Raw genomic sequence first — 18,259 nt, 5'->3', positions numbered from 1 at the left:
TGGTGGGTTATATATACTGGGGTTCCTCTTCAGGCAGGTGGAGGGTTATACTTAGCAGACTAAAGAGCTACAAGCCCAATACTGCTTCTGTGGCTGGTCCACATTCTATTCTCCCTTGAGAGGAAGCAGCTAAAGAAGAGGGAAACCCTACTCTCATTTCTTTCTCATTACATCATACTGACCCAGGGTAAAGCTGAGGGTTCTGTTGATCCATTCCCAAAAAGTTTAACCTTTGGGCTATGAGCACACAGGCTAATGATTTTGGTCTTTACAAAGAAATACCAAGGGCTAGGTTGCCCCTTAACCTATAAAAACACAGAGGCACTCTTCATCAGCCCCACATAAGAATGAGTTTAGACCAAAGAAGTAGCTGTTTTCATAATTCCTACTAGTTCCTATTTCCATATATCAGAGAATCATGATATGCTACTTGCAAAAGAAGAGAGAAAATGTTTGTTGGTATGGTGAGCTCCAGTTCTAAGATTTGGGAAGCTAGTTGTAAAGGAAAGTTTGGCCACTGAAGCAATGACTGATGCTGTAGCTATCCATGCTCCCTCCTGCCCTCTGGAAAGAGACCAAGTCCTAACCATGGTCTACCTCTGTTGGACTCTCAGCGTGGCTTTTTCATTATTCCTGCCACGGTTCCTGCATGGAGCAGGATTAAGAGAAACAATGGTAAAATTCTCTTCATGTTGTCCCTGACTATAAGAAAAAAAGAAACTGGATTTCTAGATTTATCACTCCATTTTAACTCTCCTCCCAAACAGAAAGAGGCACACCCTGATGAAGCATATAACATTTTCAAGCAGACAGAGCAGCAGTGAGTGAGTAGGATTTTCAGGCAACCTTATTTGAGTAATAGATGAATATATGGCTTAGTGTTTGAAAGCATGTGATCCAGAGCCAAAGACTCTGGATTTCAATTCTAGCTTAATTTTTTTACCTGCCAAGTGGCCCTGGGAAAGTCATTTAACTCCCTTTGCCTTGGTTTTCCTAATGAAGTGGCGGGGGCGGGGCGGCTATATCATGGGGTTGCAATGAAGATTGAAATAAATAATATACATGTATTGCAATAGAACAATGCCTGGAACATAGTAAATGTTATTGAAGTGTTATTTATTAGTATTATCATTATTTTGGGTAGGTATCTAAGGAGCCTCAAGTGGCTCTGGAACTTCTGCTTTGTATTTAAAAAGTGGCTTCAGTTATGCTTGGTAGACCTGTTTTGGTCTTTGGAGAATTTACAGGCTCTGTTTGGGGGAAAATTTGTGGAATGGGAATCAGCTAATAATATGACTTTTTCGTTTAGGTGATCACACCACAACGAAAAGTTATCCTGGCTGCACCTAATCGGAAAGACATGGAAGAATGGATTAATGTCATAAAAACTGTTCAACAGGGAGAAATTCGTAAGGTAAGGGAAATAGTAGAGAATGTACACAACTCTCAGGGGTAAACACATAATTGACTGCATTAGTTAAGCCACCTTTCACATAGAGAAATAATAAGATAGAAGTAGAAACCATCTGGTCGGGAATTATAGATAGATATCATTAAGAAGCCCATTTAAAACTATTTGTAAACAGGATTAATTCACTTAGAATGAGGCCTTGGTAAGTATGTGGTTTAGCTACCTCTGTACACATTCATTTGACATGTAGATGTCACTATATTCCCAAAGGATGAGGCACTCAAGATGTATGTGAACAGTTAATTCAGATGTTCTTATGTTAGTAAAACTGCAATCAGCAGCCTTGACTGAGTTTGCTGAGTGACTACAGTAACAGCTAAGGAAACTAAGGCTCATAAAAAGAAGGAACCAGACCAACATGAAATAACTATTCAGTAGCAAAGCCAGGATTTGGACCCAGGCTGTGTGACTCCAAAGCCTATGTCCTTAACCACTATGCAGTTCTGCCTCTCTGTTTATTGTCCACCACAAAAGAAATGTAGAGAGAAGAGCAAGGAGCAGTCTTCCTTAAAGCTTAGTTTCTTTAGCAATACCAAACTCCTGGCCACTACTCCCTGCCACAAGTGGTGCCATCATTCAAACTCTGGGCTATGCCCTCAGCCCACTCTTCTGCAAACCTACCACAGTTAGAAGTTACGTATGTTTTTAGAGGGGAGGGATTTTTGTCATTTATATACTTAGAGCAGTGTCTGGCACATAGCCGAGGCTCAGTAAATATTTTTTGAATGAAGAAATGAATCTGAGGGTAATCTTGAAGCCAAACTTTAGAAAGGGAACCATATATGGTTCATCCTAAAGCAAAATTCTGCTCTGAAGGTCTTGGAGATAAAGGGGAACATGAATCCACCCTTAAGAAGAACCTGATGTCTTAAAAACTAGCAAAGGGTAGAGGATTTTCATAGACATTTGAGATGAAGCAGCGTAGACTGCAGCTTGATAATAATGGATTTTAGAAGTAAAAACAATACCATGGAGAAAAACCATCTGTCTTCACTCCCCTAAGACTTCTCAGGCTTTGACCTGTTAGTTTTATAACTATAAATTCTGCTACTCATGGCTGTGAGTAAATGACAAGTTGACTGAACTGGGGCCTAGGTACCTCTCCACATATCTTTAAGGTCTCTCCTGGGCCCACATTATATATGTTTAACTGAGAGATTCTTTGCTTAGAATCTGATTATGGTCTTTGCATGACTTAGCACTTGGCATTTCACTGCTTTTTTATTTTCTTCTTCCTTTCCGGAATGGAGAAGTACATCCTGTCCCTCTTGCCCACCCACTATGAGGCCACTATAGCACAGCATTAGATGTAGCTACAAAAAGTTGTGATTTACATGCTTCTCTTACACCCTCACCCTTGTAAATCAATCCCTTTTCTTCCCTCAGCTTATCTCTATCCAAATTGGAACACTTTCTCATGAATTACTCATTTTCAATTTGGCAAAAAAAAAAGTCACATAGGATATTTTGAATTTAAATTACTAGTCCAAGAATGCGAAAACTTCTAGAGAAAGCCATAAGGATATTAATGTACAATTCCTGACTTAATTGAATTAAACATCTTGATGTTGACTATCCGACACGAACTAAAAAGGAAAAAAATAATAATAATCTGCATGTTTACTCTCTTGGATGAGTTGAGTTTCAGGCTGTAATCACAACCTCTGTGGAGCTGCTCTAGGGACCTACATCCATTAAGGAACACTTTTAGCTGGTAGTGAAATGTCTCACCACCAGCATCTTAGCAATTCCTCTTGCCTGAGGCTGAAAGAGTAAAATATGCTTTCTCTCACATATACCTTATCTTCAATGGTTTGTTCTATCCTCTGTCACCACCAATGCCTAGTTTGGACTGAAGAAAGATTAATCATGAACTTAGTGGTCTATTAAAGTTACTACTAAGTAATTGGATAACCTAATGAAAACTAGTCAATACACATTAAGAAGTGAGCCCCTACTAGGTGCCTAGTTCTATTCCATAGAGAGTTTAAAAGAAGGTGTGGCCACTCCTGGCCTCAGTGATCTTTTTAGGTAGTTGAAGAGACAAAATATACTCAAAAGAAATAGTCAGAGATGTTACGAGGCCATGCACAATTGATTGCCAGATGAATAAAACAGACATTAAAGTGGTATGGGAGCTCAAGGGAGGAAGAGATAAGTATGGACTGGTGTCCTCTGGGGAGAGTTTATAGAGGAGAGATTTGAGACTGACTGAAAGATGAATAGGATTTTATTGGTGGCTGGGGATTAGGGATAGGCGAAAGTCCTGACCAGGGGACTTGGCATAAGCAAAAGCTGAGTAATAGAAAAACAGAACTATTTTGAGGAGTAGAAAGGGAACTCTATTTGACCAGAAGAGTTTGGGAAAGTGACTCAATAAGTGTATCTACAGAGGTAGGTTTAGTCTGATTGTGAAGGATTATCAACGCCAGGATAAAGAGTGGGGAAGAACTGCAACATGATCAAAGTTCAGTTTAAGGATGGATTAGAAAGGGAAGAGAGTTTATCAAAGGGATACTTAAGAAATATAAGTTGGATTAAATGAGGGATAAACTGGAGGCCAGAAGATCATAGAGGAGGTTATAGATTAAAACAGGCAAAGCAAAGTTAAGCTCCAGAATGAAGATAGAAAGGAAAGACAAATAGTAGATACCGAGCTGGGGGTTGGGGGTGAACCTAAATATATGAGACAGGCAAAAGAGAAAGAGAAGTCACAGGCATATGAAAGGTTTGAGCCTGGGAGATTTAAAGAAGAATAAAAAAGAAAAAAATGAAAGTAAGGAACTGCGTGGAAGACTAGATTAAAAGGTTAGCTTTCTCTAATAATGAATTGTCATGGAACCATTGACTATGGGAAAAGAAATGGACCTTAAAAGTAATCTAGACTACAGATTACAAATTCTAAAGCATCTAAATATCAAGTCATGTAGATTCTGTTTGAATGCTTCCAAAGATGGGAAACCAAGATTCTTTCAAAAGAGTCCATTCAATGCTCTAAATTTTAGAAAGTTTTTTCTTAGTCTTTGACCTAGTAGAATAACTTTCTAACATTCAGTGTGACCTGCAAGAATGGCATCAGCTGCCTCTTGAGGTAGAAAGCTCTATGTCATTAGAAGTATTTAAAGAAAACTGTTTAAACAACGGCTGAGAATGTTTAGAAAATTAACTTTTCATAGTGATATCAGCAAGATGTCAGACTAGGAGGTCCCAATGCTTATTCCCCCCCACAAAACAACAAATGAACAACTACATGCCAACCAAAATAGCTCTGAGAGTTTCAAAGTACAATAAAGAAGCTGCAGAAACTCTAAGGAACACAGAGACAGAATCGCCACATAGAAAAGCATAGTAAGCAGTTTACCTACATAGCCCCAATCCCCCGGTCTGGCCAAGCTTGGGGCCAAAAGGAATGCCCTTGGCCTGATCTCCTCCCACAAGGGAAAGGGAGAGCAGGAGGACTCCAACAGCCCTAGAGTGACTGAATGGGTAAAAATCAAGACCCAGAAATATGCTGTCTATAAGAGACTAATTTTAAAATTAAATATACTGTAGACTGAAAGTGAAGGGATAGAAAAGCTATCTCATGCAAATAGCAACCAAAAGAAAGTATGGGTGGCTATACTTATATCAGATGAAATAGACTTTAAGTCTAAAACTGTCTCTAGAGAAAAAGGAGGACATTATACAGTAATAAATGGGTTAATTCAACAGCAAAATATAATAATTTAAATATATATACACCCAACACCAGAGTACCTAAATATATAAAACAGATAATGAAAGATCTGAAGGCAGAAATTGACAGCAATATAATAATAATAGAGGACTTCATTACTCCACTTATAATAATGTATAGAGCATGCAGAGAAAAATCAATAAAGAAACATCTGACTTGAATAACACTATTGATCAAAGGGACCTTAGTGACATATATAGAAATTTCCACCCAATGGCAGCAGAAGACACATTATTCTCAAGGGCACAAGGAACAGCCTTTAGGATAGATAACATATTAGGTCACAAAACAAGCCTTAACAGATTTTAAAAACATGGACAGCATTCCAAGTATCTCTTCTGACCATAGTGGAATGAAATAGAAATCAATAACAGCAAAAAATGGGAAAATTCACAAAGACATAGAAACTAAACAATACAGTCTCGAACAACCATTGGGTCAAAGAGGATATCCAAAGGCTAAATTACTTTCTATCTCATGTACAGTATCTTCATGGCTAGTGGTTTGCTCAGGATGAACACTTGTTGTCCCAGCATAATTACTGAGAGCTCCCCATCTCACTGTTGAAAGTCCTGATTTGGATGATATGGTGACCCGATCAATGGCAACCTGAGAGATTTGAACATTCTGTAATAGTGATGTGTATATATGCAACAGTTTTTCAACTGTGTTCAAATGGATTTTTAATCTGTGCCAGTTACTAGAAAGGCCTATAAGGACATACTGTATTAGTTTCCTAGGACTGTTATAACAAATGACTACAAACAGGGTGAATTAAAATAACAGAAACTTATTTTCTCACAGTTCTGGACTCTAGAAGTTCAAAGTCAAGGTATTAGCAGAGCCATACTCTCTCTGAAAGCTCTAAGGGAGGTTCCTTCTTTGCCTCATTTAGCTTGTGGTGACTTCAGGCATTCCTTGATGTTCCTTGGTTTGTAGACACATCACTCTAATCTCTGTGTGTATCTGTGTGTGAATTTTCCTCTCCTTATAATAATACCAGCTTAGGGCCCCTTCTAATCTAGTATGATCCCATTGTAAATTGATTACATCTGCAAAGACCCTATTTCCAAATAAGGTCTCATTCACAGGTAAAAGGGGTTAGGATTTGAACATATTTTGGGGGGAATACAATTCAACCCACAATAGTCCACCCTCTGGATCCCAAAATTCATGTCCTTCCTACATGCAAAATACATCCACCCCATCCTGACATCCCCAAAAGACTTAACCCACTCCAGCATTAACTTAGTTCAAAATCTCATCTTATATATAATCTAAATTAGGTATGGGTGAGACTTTTAGTATGGTCCATCTCAGGGAAAAATTATTCTCTCTTCATGGACTTGTGAGACCTAGAAAACAAATTGTTTGCCTCCAAAATACAATGTTTGGACAGGTATAGGATAGACATTCCCATTCTGAAACAGAGAAAATTGAAGGAATAAAAGGGTTGCTGGTCTAAAGCAAGTTGGCAAGCCAGCAGAGCAAATTCCATTATGTTTCCAGGCCTCAGAATAATTCTCTGGTGGCTTGGTGTTCTTTCCTCTGCCCACACCCTTTCAATCCACAGAAGTGGGCAGCTCCCCTCTCTAACCAAGGAGGTGCCCCCACCCTCTAGAACTAACGAAGGCAGTGACCGCACCCTCAGGCCTGCACTCTCTAGTTCTGTTGTGGCATGGGCAGCATCTCTAGCCTCTGAGCCACTCTCAGCATCCCTGCTGACCTCTGAGCCCCTTGGAGTTATATTTCTATTTTCTTGAAGGATAACACATTTTCACAGCTGAGTAGCTCTATCAGCTAATTTTCTGCTGTAGAATCCCTGAAGTCTCACAGCCTTCATTTTGTCCTATGTATGTCCCCTTCAGTCCAAGCTGGCAGTGTTTCTGCTGAGAGAGGTTATTGAACCCATGTATCACACACCTAATCCCACCAGCAAGAGTTTGCCCAGTCACACCCTTAGTGCTCCCTCCAGAGCACATTTTCTCAAGTTCTACAGTATGGATATACTGATAATTTCCCAAATCTTCAAGTTCTAGTGGCTTTTTGATTAATAGTTCTGCTATGTACTGAATTGTGTCCCCCCCCCCTCCGTTCATATTTTGAAGCTCTAGCCCCCAATGTGACTATATTTGGAGATAGGGATTTGAGGAGGTAATTAAGATTAAATGAGGTCATGAGTGGAGTCTTAATCTCACAGGATTGGTGATGTTATAAGAAAAGAAGGAGAAATAGATTAAGCTTCCCCACATCCTCACATGCACTGAGGAAAGTGTGAGTGCACAACAAGAATGTAGCCATCTGCAAGCCAGGAAGAGAGCTCTCACCAGGAACTGGATCAGCCAGCACCTTGGTCTTGAACTTCCAGCCTCCAAACTATGAGAAAATAAATTTTTGTTGTTTTAGCCACCCAGTTTATGGTATTTTGGTATGGCAACTTGAGCATACTAGCCCAAGTTCCTTCCTCAAAATATCTTTTCTCTTGCACTTTACTATCGGCAACAAAGGGAAACTAAGCTGCATCTTCCATACTTTGCTTGGAAATCTCCTCAGTGAAATATCCAAGTTTATTGCTTACAAAATCTACAGTAAACTTGGAATAGTAACAGTAATAGTAGAATAAAATTCACCTAAGTTCTTTGCTACTTTATAAAAAGGATTACCTTTCTTCTAGTTTCATATAATATATTCATCAGTTGTCTGAGACCATACCAGAAGCACCTCTAATGTTGATATTTCTAGTAACATTCTATTCAAGGCGACCTAGGCTTTTCCTATCATGTGCCTCAAAATTCTTCCAGGCTTTATTCACCACCCAATTCCAAAGCTACCTCTATATTTTTAGTATTTATCACAGCAGGACTCTACTTCCCAGTATCAAAAATGGCATTAGTTCCCTAGAATTGCCATAACAAATGACCACAAACTGGGCGAATTAAAACAACAGAAACTCATTCTCTCAAAGTTCTGGACTTGAAGTCCAAAGTTAATGTGTTGGCAGGACTATGCTCTCTCTCTCCGAAGGCTCTAGGGGAGGATCCTTCTTTGCCTCTCCTTACCTTCTGGTGATTGCAGGCATTCCTTGACTTGTAGATGCATTACTCGAGTCTGCCTCTCTTATTACATGGTGTTTTTTTCTTTGTCTGTCCAAATTTCCCTCTTCTTATAAGGACACTGGGCATTGGATTAGGGTAATCTCAAATCCATTACTACTTCATCTTAAATTAATTACATCTGTAAAGACTCTATTTCAAATTAGGTCACAATCACAGGTACCAGGGATTAGGACTTGAACGTTTTTTAGGGGGAAGGGCACAATTCAATAAACAATACATACTTATCTGGGGTTAGATGCATCAAAGATTTCTTATAGAATAGGATGCATATAGGAATATAAATCCTATCTCCTCAACTGCTAATCCAACAATGTCTATTTTACATATTCTTTTATATTCTGTAGCTAATTGGACCATGAAATTCAACATCCTACCCAAGCAGAGTTCTGCATTTCTTCTGTTTGTCCTATAGAAACTTGTGGATTCTAGGAGAGCTCACTTGTCACTCTGTACTGGAATGATCTGTTTAGGAAGTTGTCTCCTCCAGTAGACTATGAGCTCCTTGAGGGCAAGTACTGTGGCTCATTCATCTCTGTATCTTTAGTGCCTAGCTGCATAGATAATACAAAGTAGGCTCTTAGTAATTATTGCGGGGAGGGAAGGAGATTGGAAAGAAGGAAGGTACTTGTGGAGCTATAATCTAGTGTCTTAGGAAATAGAAAGGTGCTAGGAGCTCAGAGTGCCAAAGCCATAACTATGTCACTTCAGAACTCTCCATCCTCTGATTTCCTTAAAACATTGCCAGGGCCTCAGCATGCAATAAACGTTGCAATCACAAAGTCATCCCAGACCAGTTGAGCCTTTCACTCATCAAAGTACCTTTCCTTCCAGAAGTTTCCTGGTCAATACGACAGCAGCTTAGCACATAACCATCATACTAGAAGAGAGAAGAAGGTACCAGAAAGTGCCATGTACAGGCTATCTATGTTTAGATGGCTAATTCCTGTACATTGATTAAGGTTGAACACTTAATGTACCAGAGCCCTCAATAGCACACTCTCTCGCTCACTCTCTCTCATAAACCAACCATTATCAGCTGGCAACAGGGATAATATATAGTTCTCTTTAAAGTCTTTTATACATTTAGCCCATTATAATGTTAAGAATAAAAAGCTAAATATGTACGCCTACGTCCATACTCCAAAGGAAGGCAGAGAAGGAAAAAATCAGACATTCACAGGAATTAGAGAAAGGGTAGAGGAGTCCTGTGTAATACACACCCAAAACAAACTTGGGAGCTTTTGATGCTCGCCTCTCTCCTTTCAATCCCAAAACTAGTTGCTGGTATATCCTGTGCCTGCCCCACAATTATGCGAATCAGGCTGTGATAAACAAATGTAGAATTTACAAGCAGGTTAACAGTAAATGTCAAATTCAATACTGTGAAAGAGGACAAACATAATGTCATTCCATTATTGGCAGAAACTTTGACTTATTCATCACTATATCCCCAGTGCTTTGAAAAATGCCAGGCACATAGTAGTTGCTCAGTAAATATTTGTTTAATGAATTAAATTGATAAACCATGTATCTACTATAGGCAGTCAGAGCATGGTATTCAGAAAAGAATGCTTGGACAAGAAGCCCCTGAGATGAAACTATTGTCAAGATAATGCAATATTCTGCTCACCTTGCAACAGTAGGGCCAGGAAGGTGAATGTATATCTCCACAAGGTAGCTAAAGCCTGAGAAGGATTTCTTAGCCCAGAGTTAGAATCTTTCTTCCTCCCTTTCTTGACCAGCCAGAGGACTTGGATATCACTGAATCTCTAATTCACCACCACTTTTTGCTGACTACTCAAAGAGAACCAAGACCAAGGCTAATAAGACTAATTTTGCTTAAACTAAACCAATGCAGTGATTTGGCCAAGCACTATAAAGATCATTGCTCCTGCCTTTAGCCTCTATTCCATGATTTACTCCCTATTGTTTTTCCTTTTCAAAAACCAATGGGAAAAAAACAAAGGTGGGAGATTTTTTAGGAACTGACTCTAACTTTCATTCTATCTCTTCACATGTTCTGACACCTATATAGGTCATTTCAGCCTTGGCAGCAGATTGTCTGGCCTTCTCTAATTTGTCTCTGTGATTAACTCACTAGTCTCTCTTCTCTTTGATATATTTTAGATACCTGCAGCAGAAAACAACCCTTTCCTTGTTGGAATGCACTATTGGTACTCCAGTCACAGCCCCCGGACCCAACACTGTAATGTTTGCCGGGAGAGCATTCCTGCTTTATCTAGAAATGTTATCATCTGTGAAGGTACATTTCTGATTCCTTTAGGAAGTGGAGCTAAGTGGGTGGAGATAGAAGTGAAGGAGTTCACGTGGCTTTAGTATCACCAACTTATACTAGGTCACTGAGTCTTGTGTAAGGTTAACCCTGACACCAGACTGAGGGAAGGATATGGGAAGAAACTGGCATAAGGGTGAATTCTCATGGATCAAAATGGAGGATTGGGTCTGGAATGATCCAACAATATGGTCACTAGGGTTGGAAAAACAGAAATCACATTATTATATTAATTTCCATTCAAATCAGTAGAAAATATAGCCAGTAAGAATAAAAAGAATCATATAAAAATAGGCCTTTGGAGGCTGGTCAAAACTATTTAGATACATCTAGGTTCTAACTTTCAGAGCAGCTTAGGGAAGGGAATTAGAATCTTCATTATCACCAGATTTACATTCATCTATGTTTTTCCTTTTTTCACAGTGTGTAAAGTGAAGTCTCACAGATTATGTGCTTTGAGAGCAAGCAAAGACTGCAAGTGGAATACCTTGTCTATCACTGATGACCTCCTCATTCCTGCAGATGAAGTAGTGAGTACCAGCCATGCTTTCTCACAATCACCCTTTTATACTTCCCCCTAGGACACACAGGGGAAAAAAGACTTATTTCTGTCTCCAGACAACCCAACTAGGCTTCTTTCCCAGGCTCATGATTCAACCAATCTAGAAGAATTAAAGCCCCACACTCCTACTTGTCATTGGTCACTAGCATTGGAGTGGGACCAGGGCAGGACCAGGGGAAATTTCCTTGGGGTTACTCCACAGGATAGTATAGTTATTCCAGCTGGCCCTTCTTCTCCTTATATTTCTAACTTCTACTTCTTGCCTCTTTTTGCCCTTCAGAAAACTATGCCCCACCAGTGGGTAGAAGGAAATATATCCGTCAGTTCTCAATGTGCAGTATGTCATGAGAACTGTGGCAGTTACCAAAGACTTCAAGATTTCCGATGTCTCTGGTGTAATTCTATGGTAAGACTCTAAGACTCTTCTTATCTCCTTGATACTTGGAAATTTGACTTCTAAAGAAGGGGTGGATTGAACTTTGACTTGCATACACATAGATAGAAATCTCAGAGATTGTTACATCCAAATAGATTATACAGATTCCATAGTATAGAACTCAGTATCTTGCCTTTGAAGATCTTGCTATGGAGTCCCTAAGAGAAAGACTTAAGACTCTCATCTTTGATGGCTCTTCAATGGTAAGACATACTAGGAAAAGCTACTAGGAAAAAGCTGAACTTTCCTATGACAACATGGACAAATAAGTTCTAGGTCTACCCTTAAGAAACTTCCTCCTCCCTTCCTTATTCACCATTTCCTAGAAACTTGTAATCTTTGTTAATTAATAATGGTTAATAAAATTAACTCATTATTATTCTCACTATATATTGAGATCATATACATGATCTCATTTAATCCTTACAACAACTCAAAACGAGGACTCATTGTCCCCATTTATAAATAAAAAATGAGTTCAGTAAAAAGAAGTGATTTATTTGCTTAAGGTCATGTAGCCAGTAAGCAAGAGTCTTGATTCGTACATAGTTCTCCAAAATCCGTGCTTTAAATACATCACTACCATGCCTCTAAGCCAGTGATTTTCAATTGGGGGTAATTTTGCCCCCCAGGAGACATATAACAATGTCTAGAGACATTTTAATTATTATAACTCGGTGGAAGAGGGTGTGCTGCAGGCTTCTAGTGAGTAGAGGCCTGGGACTTTGCTAAACTTCCTACAATGCATAGGAGAGCACAAAAACTATCTGGCCCAAAATATCAATAGTGCCAACATTGAGAAACTCTAATCTAGACTTTCTAGCCTTTTAGATGCTTCTCAAGAACCAATTATTCTAGACAAGAAGAAACTAAAGTATAAACTTCTGAGAAGATTCTGGTTCCCTCTGCCTTACTCCAGCAAGTGGTGCCATGTTTGCACTCCCTTTGCTTTGATCCAGCTCATAGGTATCTCTTGTAGACAGCATATAGACCACTTTTTTGGGAGATGCCAGTGACCTGAAGCAAGTCTTACTTTTTTTTTTTTTTAATCCAGTCAGGCACTCTATGTCTTTTGATTGGATAATTTAGGCCATTTGGTTTAAAGTAATTACTGATAGATATGCACTTACTGCCATTTTATTAATTGTTTTTTGGCTGTTTAGTAGTTTTTCTCTTCCTTTCTTCTTCTCTTGCTTTCTTCCCTTGTGATTTGATAATTTTCTGTAGTGGTATGCTTAGATTACTTTTTCTGTATATATTGTGTATCTACTATAGGTTTTTGCTTTGTGGTTACTATGAGGCTTACATATAATAACTTATTTACAATAGGATATTTTAAGTTGATAACTTAAGTGTGAATGCATCCTAAAGCTTTATGTTTTTACTCTATTTCCTCCCATGTTTTATGTTTCCTTTTTTTCTCTAGATTATCTGAGTAAGCCCTTTTATTTTGTTATTTTTTTAAATTTAAGATTATAGTTTATTTTTATTATGGTGACAATGTTTTATGTTTTCGATTCCACAATTTACATCTTTTTATCTCATGCATCCCTTGACAAATTATTGTAGTACTAGTTATTTTTACTACTTTTGTCTTTTAACCTTTATGGCAGCTTTATAAGTGATTAATCTACAACCTTTCCAACATTAGATTATTTTGCACTTTCCTATATATTTACCTTTACCAGTGATATTTATACTTTCATATGTTTTCCTATTATTAATTAGCACCCATTTGTTTCAGTTTAAAGAAGTCCCTTTGACATTTCTTGTAAGGCCAGTTTAGGGGTGATGAATTCCTTTACCTTTTGCTAGTCTGGAAAACTCTATCTCTACTTCAATTATGAATGACAACTGTGCTAGGTAGAATATTCTTAGTTTGATGTTTTCCCTTTTGACACTTTGAATTTATCATGCCACTCCCCTGTGGCCTTTGAATTTTCCCTGAGAAGCCTGCTGATAGTATTGTGGGGGTTCCCTTATATGAAATAAATTATTTTTCCTCTTGTTTTAAGATTCTCTTTTTATCAGTAACTTTGACATATTAATTACAATGTGTCTTCTTGTGGGTCTCTTTAGGTTCATTTTATTTAGTGTTCTCCCAGCTTCCTGGTTCTGGATGTTTGTTTCCTTCCACAGGTTAGGGAAGTTTTCAGTCATTATTTCTTCAAATAAGTTTGCTGCCCCTTTATCTGTTCTTCTTCTAGGACTCCTATTATGCAAATGTTATTCTGCTTGATGATGTCTCATAGGTACCTTAAGCTATCTTCATTTCAAAAATTCCTTTTTCTTTTTTTGCTTTGATTGGGTGAGTCACAATGCCCTGTCTTCCAGCTCACTGATTCTTTCTTCTGCATTATCTAGTGTGCTATTAAATCCCTCTAGCATCCTTTTCAGATATTTTATTCTTCAGCTCTGTGACTTTTTGGTACTTTCTTATATTCTCTATTTCTTTGTTGAAGTTTTTACTGTGTTAATCCATTCTTCTCCTGAGTTCAGTGAGTATCTCATGACCATTACTTTGAATTATTTATCAGGTATGTTACTTTGTTTCATTAAGGTTGTTCTCTGGTAAATCAGCTTATGGGTGCAGTGTGGGTGGATCAAGAGCTGTTTGCCTCCCACCTCTGAAATGGCTAACATAGAAGCAATATGTCAGTGGAGAGGAAGGGCTCACCCTCTGCCTCTGGTGGGCCTGCTCTCAGGAGCATGTGGGGGAAGCAAGGCAGCTCACCCACCACCTCTAGCAGGTTAGGCTGAGAATAAAAAACTGGCATCCACCAGCACTGGTGCTAGCATGTTTCAAAGAAAATGTATAAATTGCTCCTACCAGCGCCTCCCCAGAGTGAATTTCAACAGACTTCTGCCCCTCTGGTAGATGCTTTAAAGTTTTCAGAGGAAACTGTTCTGTATGTAGTTCTAAATTTGTTGTGTCTCAGGGAAGAGGTGAGTTCAGCATCTTCCTATGCTGCCACCTTCAACTACCTCCCACTCTTGCCATTTTTTAAACAACATAGTATTGGAAGTCCTAGTCAGAGCAATTAGGCAAGAGAAAGAAACAAGTATCCAAATGAAAAAGAAGGAAAATTGTCACTATTTACAGACAGAATGACATTGTATATATTAAACAAAAACATGCAACCAAAAAAAAAAAAAACAACCCTGTTGAACTAATAAACAAATTTAGTAATGTTGTAGGACTGAAAAATCAACACAAAAATTCTGTTGCTTTTCTATACACTAAGAACAAACTATCAGAAAGAGAAATTTTAAAAAAATAGTCCCATTTGCAATTTCATCAAAAAGAACACGATATCTAGGAATCAATTTAACCAAAGAGATGAATGACCTGTACACTGAAAATTATAAAACATTGATTAAAAAAAAATAAAAAAGGCACAAATAAATGGAAATGTATTCCATGTTCATGGATTAGAAAATGAATATTGTTAAAATATACATTATACCCAAAGTAATCTACAGATTCAATAAAATCCTTATCAAAATTCTAATGACATTTTTTTTCACAGAAATAGAAGAAACAATCCTAAAATGTATATGGAACCACAGAAGTTGCCATATAACCAAAACAACTTTGAGAAAGAAAAGCAAAGCTAGAGGCATCACAGTTCTTGGTTTCAAACTATATTACAAAGCCACAGTAATCAAGACATTATAGTATTGGTATAAAAACACACATAGATCAGTAGAATAGAATAGACAGCTCAGAACTAAACCCATACACATATGTTCAATTAATTTACAACAAAGGTGCCAAGAATATAAAATGGAGAAGAATGTGTCTTCAATAAATGGTACTGGGAAAAAAATAAATGGTTCTAGGAAAACTGGATAGCCAAATGCAAAAAAATGAAACTCTACCACTATCTTATACCATACATAAAAGTTAACTGAAAATGGATCAAAGACTAGAAGGTAAAACATGAAACCATGAATCTCCTAGAAGAAAACATTGTCAGTAAGCTCCTTGACTTTGGCTTTGATGATGATATTTTGGATTTGACATCAAAAAGCAAAGGTAACAGAAGCAAAAATAAATAAATGGGACTGCATCAAACTAAAAATCTTCTGCACAGTAAGGAAACCATCAACAAATAAAAAAGCAACCTACTGAATGAGAGAAAATCATATCCGATAATGAGTTAATGTCTATAATATATGAAGAAGTCATACACTCAATAGCAAAAAAAAAAAAACCCTCAAACAATCCAATTAAAAATGGACAGATGATCTGAATATAAATTTTTTTTTTCCAAAGAAGACATACAAGGTGGCCAACAGGCATATGAAAATATGCTGCACCTCATTAACATCAGGGAAATGGAAATCAAAACCACAATGAGATATCACCTCATCCTGTTAGACTGGCTATCATCGAAAAGACAAGAAATAATGTGTTAGTATGTGTTGAAAGGGAGCTCTTGTGCACTGTTGGTGGGAATGTAAATTGCTGTAAAACACAGTATGTAAAACATTTATGGAGGTTCTTCAAACAATTAAAAATAGAACCATATAATCCAGTGATTCCACTTCTGGATATTTATCCAAATAAAATGAAAACACTAACTTGAAAAGATATATGCACCTCCATGTTCATTGCAGCATTATTTGCAGTAGTCAAGATATGGAAATAATCTAAGTTTCCATTATGGCTAAATGGATAAAGAAAATGTATGTATATATTCAATGAAAATTTTTTTTAATTTTTTTTAATTTTTATTTTTTATGGTGACATTGGTTAACGAAATCCAATAAGTTTCAGCTGTACACTTTAACAGTAAGGCATATATATTTACACTGAGTGTTCACCTTCCATAGTTAGATTTTTTTCTGTCACCACATGTTTGATCCCCTTTACCCTGTCTACCTCCCCCATCCTCCCACCTCCTACCCTCTGATAACCACTAGTCTATAGTCCATGTCCATGGGTCTCTGTTTGTTTGTCCTGTTCATTGTTGCTTTTAGATTTGTATCCCACATATAAGTGATATCATGTGATTTTCAACTTTTTCTGTTTGACTTATTTTGCTTAGCATGATTATCTCAAAGTCTGTCCAGGTTGTCGTACATGGCAGTATTTTATCTCTTCTTATGGCTAAGTAATATTCCATTGTATATATGTACCATAGCTTCTTTGGCCAATCATCTATCATAGGATACTTCGGTTGCTTCCATGTCCTGGCTACTGTGAATAATACTGCTATGAACATCGGTGTGCAAATATCTTTACAGATATCGGTTTTCAAGTCTTTCAGTTAAATATCCAGTAGAGGGATTGCTGAATCATATGGTAGATCAATTCTTAATTTTTTGAGGAACTTCCATAGTGTCTTCCAGAGTGGCTGTACAAATTTGCAGTCCTACCGGCAATGTATAAGGGTTCCTTTTTCTCTGCATCCTCTCCAACATTTGTTATTGCTTGTCCTGTTGATTATAGCTATTCTAACAGGTGTGAGATGGTATCTCATTGTGGTTTTGATTTGCGTTTCCCTAATAGCTAGCAATGTTGAGCATCTTTTCAAATATTTGTTGGCCATTTGTATGTCCTCTAGGGAGAAGTGTCTGTCCAGGTCCTCTGCCAATCTTTTTTGATTGGATCATTTGTTTTTTGTTGTTGTTATTGAGTTGTTTGAGTCCTTTGTATATTTTGGATACTAGGCCCTTATCAGAAGCATTGCTTGCAAATATATTTTCCCATTTAGATGGTGTCCCTTTACCTTGTTGACGATTTCTTTGCTAAGCAGAAGCTGTTTAGTCTGATGTAGTCTCATTCATTTATTTTAGCTTTTACTTCCCTTGCTTTTGAAGTCAAATTCATAAACTCCTCTTTAAGTCCAAGGTTCTTGAGTTTCATTCCTACGTTTTCTTCTATGTATTTTATGGCTTCAGGTCTTATATTCAGGTCCTTAATCCATTTTGAGTTAATTTTGGTGTGTGGTGATAGACAGCAGTCTAGTTTTATTCTTTTGCAGGTGGCTTTCCAGTTTTCCCAGAAGCATTTTTTGAAGAGGGTTTCCTTTCTCCACTGTATGTTTTTGCCTTTTTTGTCGAAAACCATTTGCCCGTATAAATATGGGTTTACTTCTGGACTCTCGATTCTGTTCCACTGGTCCATGTGTCTGTTTTTCTGCCAATACCATGCCATTTTGATTATTGTCACTTTGTAGTATAATTTGAAGCTGGGCAGAGTGATACCTCTAGCCCTGTTCTTTTATCCCATGGAACTGAGTCTTGATGACAAAACTATATTTTTTAGTATAAGCTATTTCAATCAATTAACAAATACCGAGAATTCACTCTAGGCTCAGGACACTCTTCGGTGTTAAAGAAACATAAAAATATATAAATGACCCATGGCCTCACTATATTTGTGTGAAGAAACTGAGGAAAAACGTTCTATGACAACTTGCCATTGTTGTGACTACAAAGTATCATCAGTACTTGCAAGAGGCAGCTTCTTTACTTCTCCCAGTCCACTGCTTGACACCCAGGGTTCTGACCTGTGGTAGCTCTTATGTGCAAATCTCACACTCAGTGCAGTTTGGGTGTTTTTGTTGAGTTTTAGATGTTCAGCTTATTGTTGTTTCAAGGGGAGAGAACTGGGGACATCTCTCACTCCACCAT

General features: G+C 37.7%; 1 protein-coding gene across 1 annotated transcript in view; it reads left to right on the top strand.

Moving 5' to 3' along the window:
• Positions 1 to 18,259, top strand: part of DGKK (diacylglycerol kinase kappa) — a 100,283-nt gene that overhangs the window by 45,513 nt on the left and 36,511 nt on the right. Inside the window, 4 exon segments of the mRNA XM_039874873.1 lie at positions 1,310 to 1,414; positions 10,451 to 10,586; positions 11,040 to 11,143; positions 11,459 to 11,584. Coding sequence (XP_039730807.1) covers positions 1,310 to 1,414; positions 10,451 to 10,586; positions 11,040 to 11,143; positions 11,459 to 11,584 — 471 coding nt within the window.

The sequence above is a fragment of the Pteropus medius genome, unplaced genomic scaffold, assembly GCF_902729225.1.
Source record: "Pteropus medius unplaced genomic scaffold, Ma_sr-lr_union100, whole genome shotgun sequence".
Lineage (NCBI taxonomy): Eukaryota > Metazoa > Chordata > Mammalia > Chiroptera > Pteropodidae > Pteropus > Pteropus medius.
This window is presented reverse-complemented; position numbering and strand designations above follow the sequence as displayed.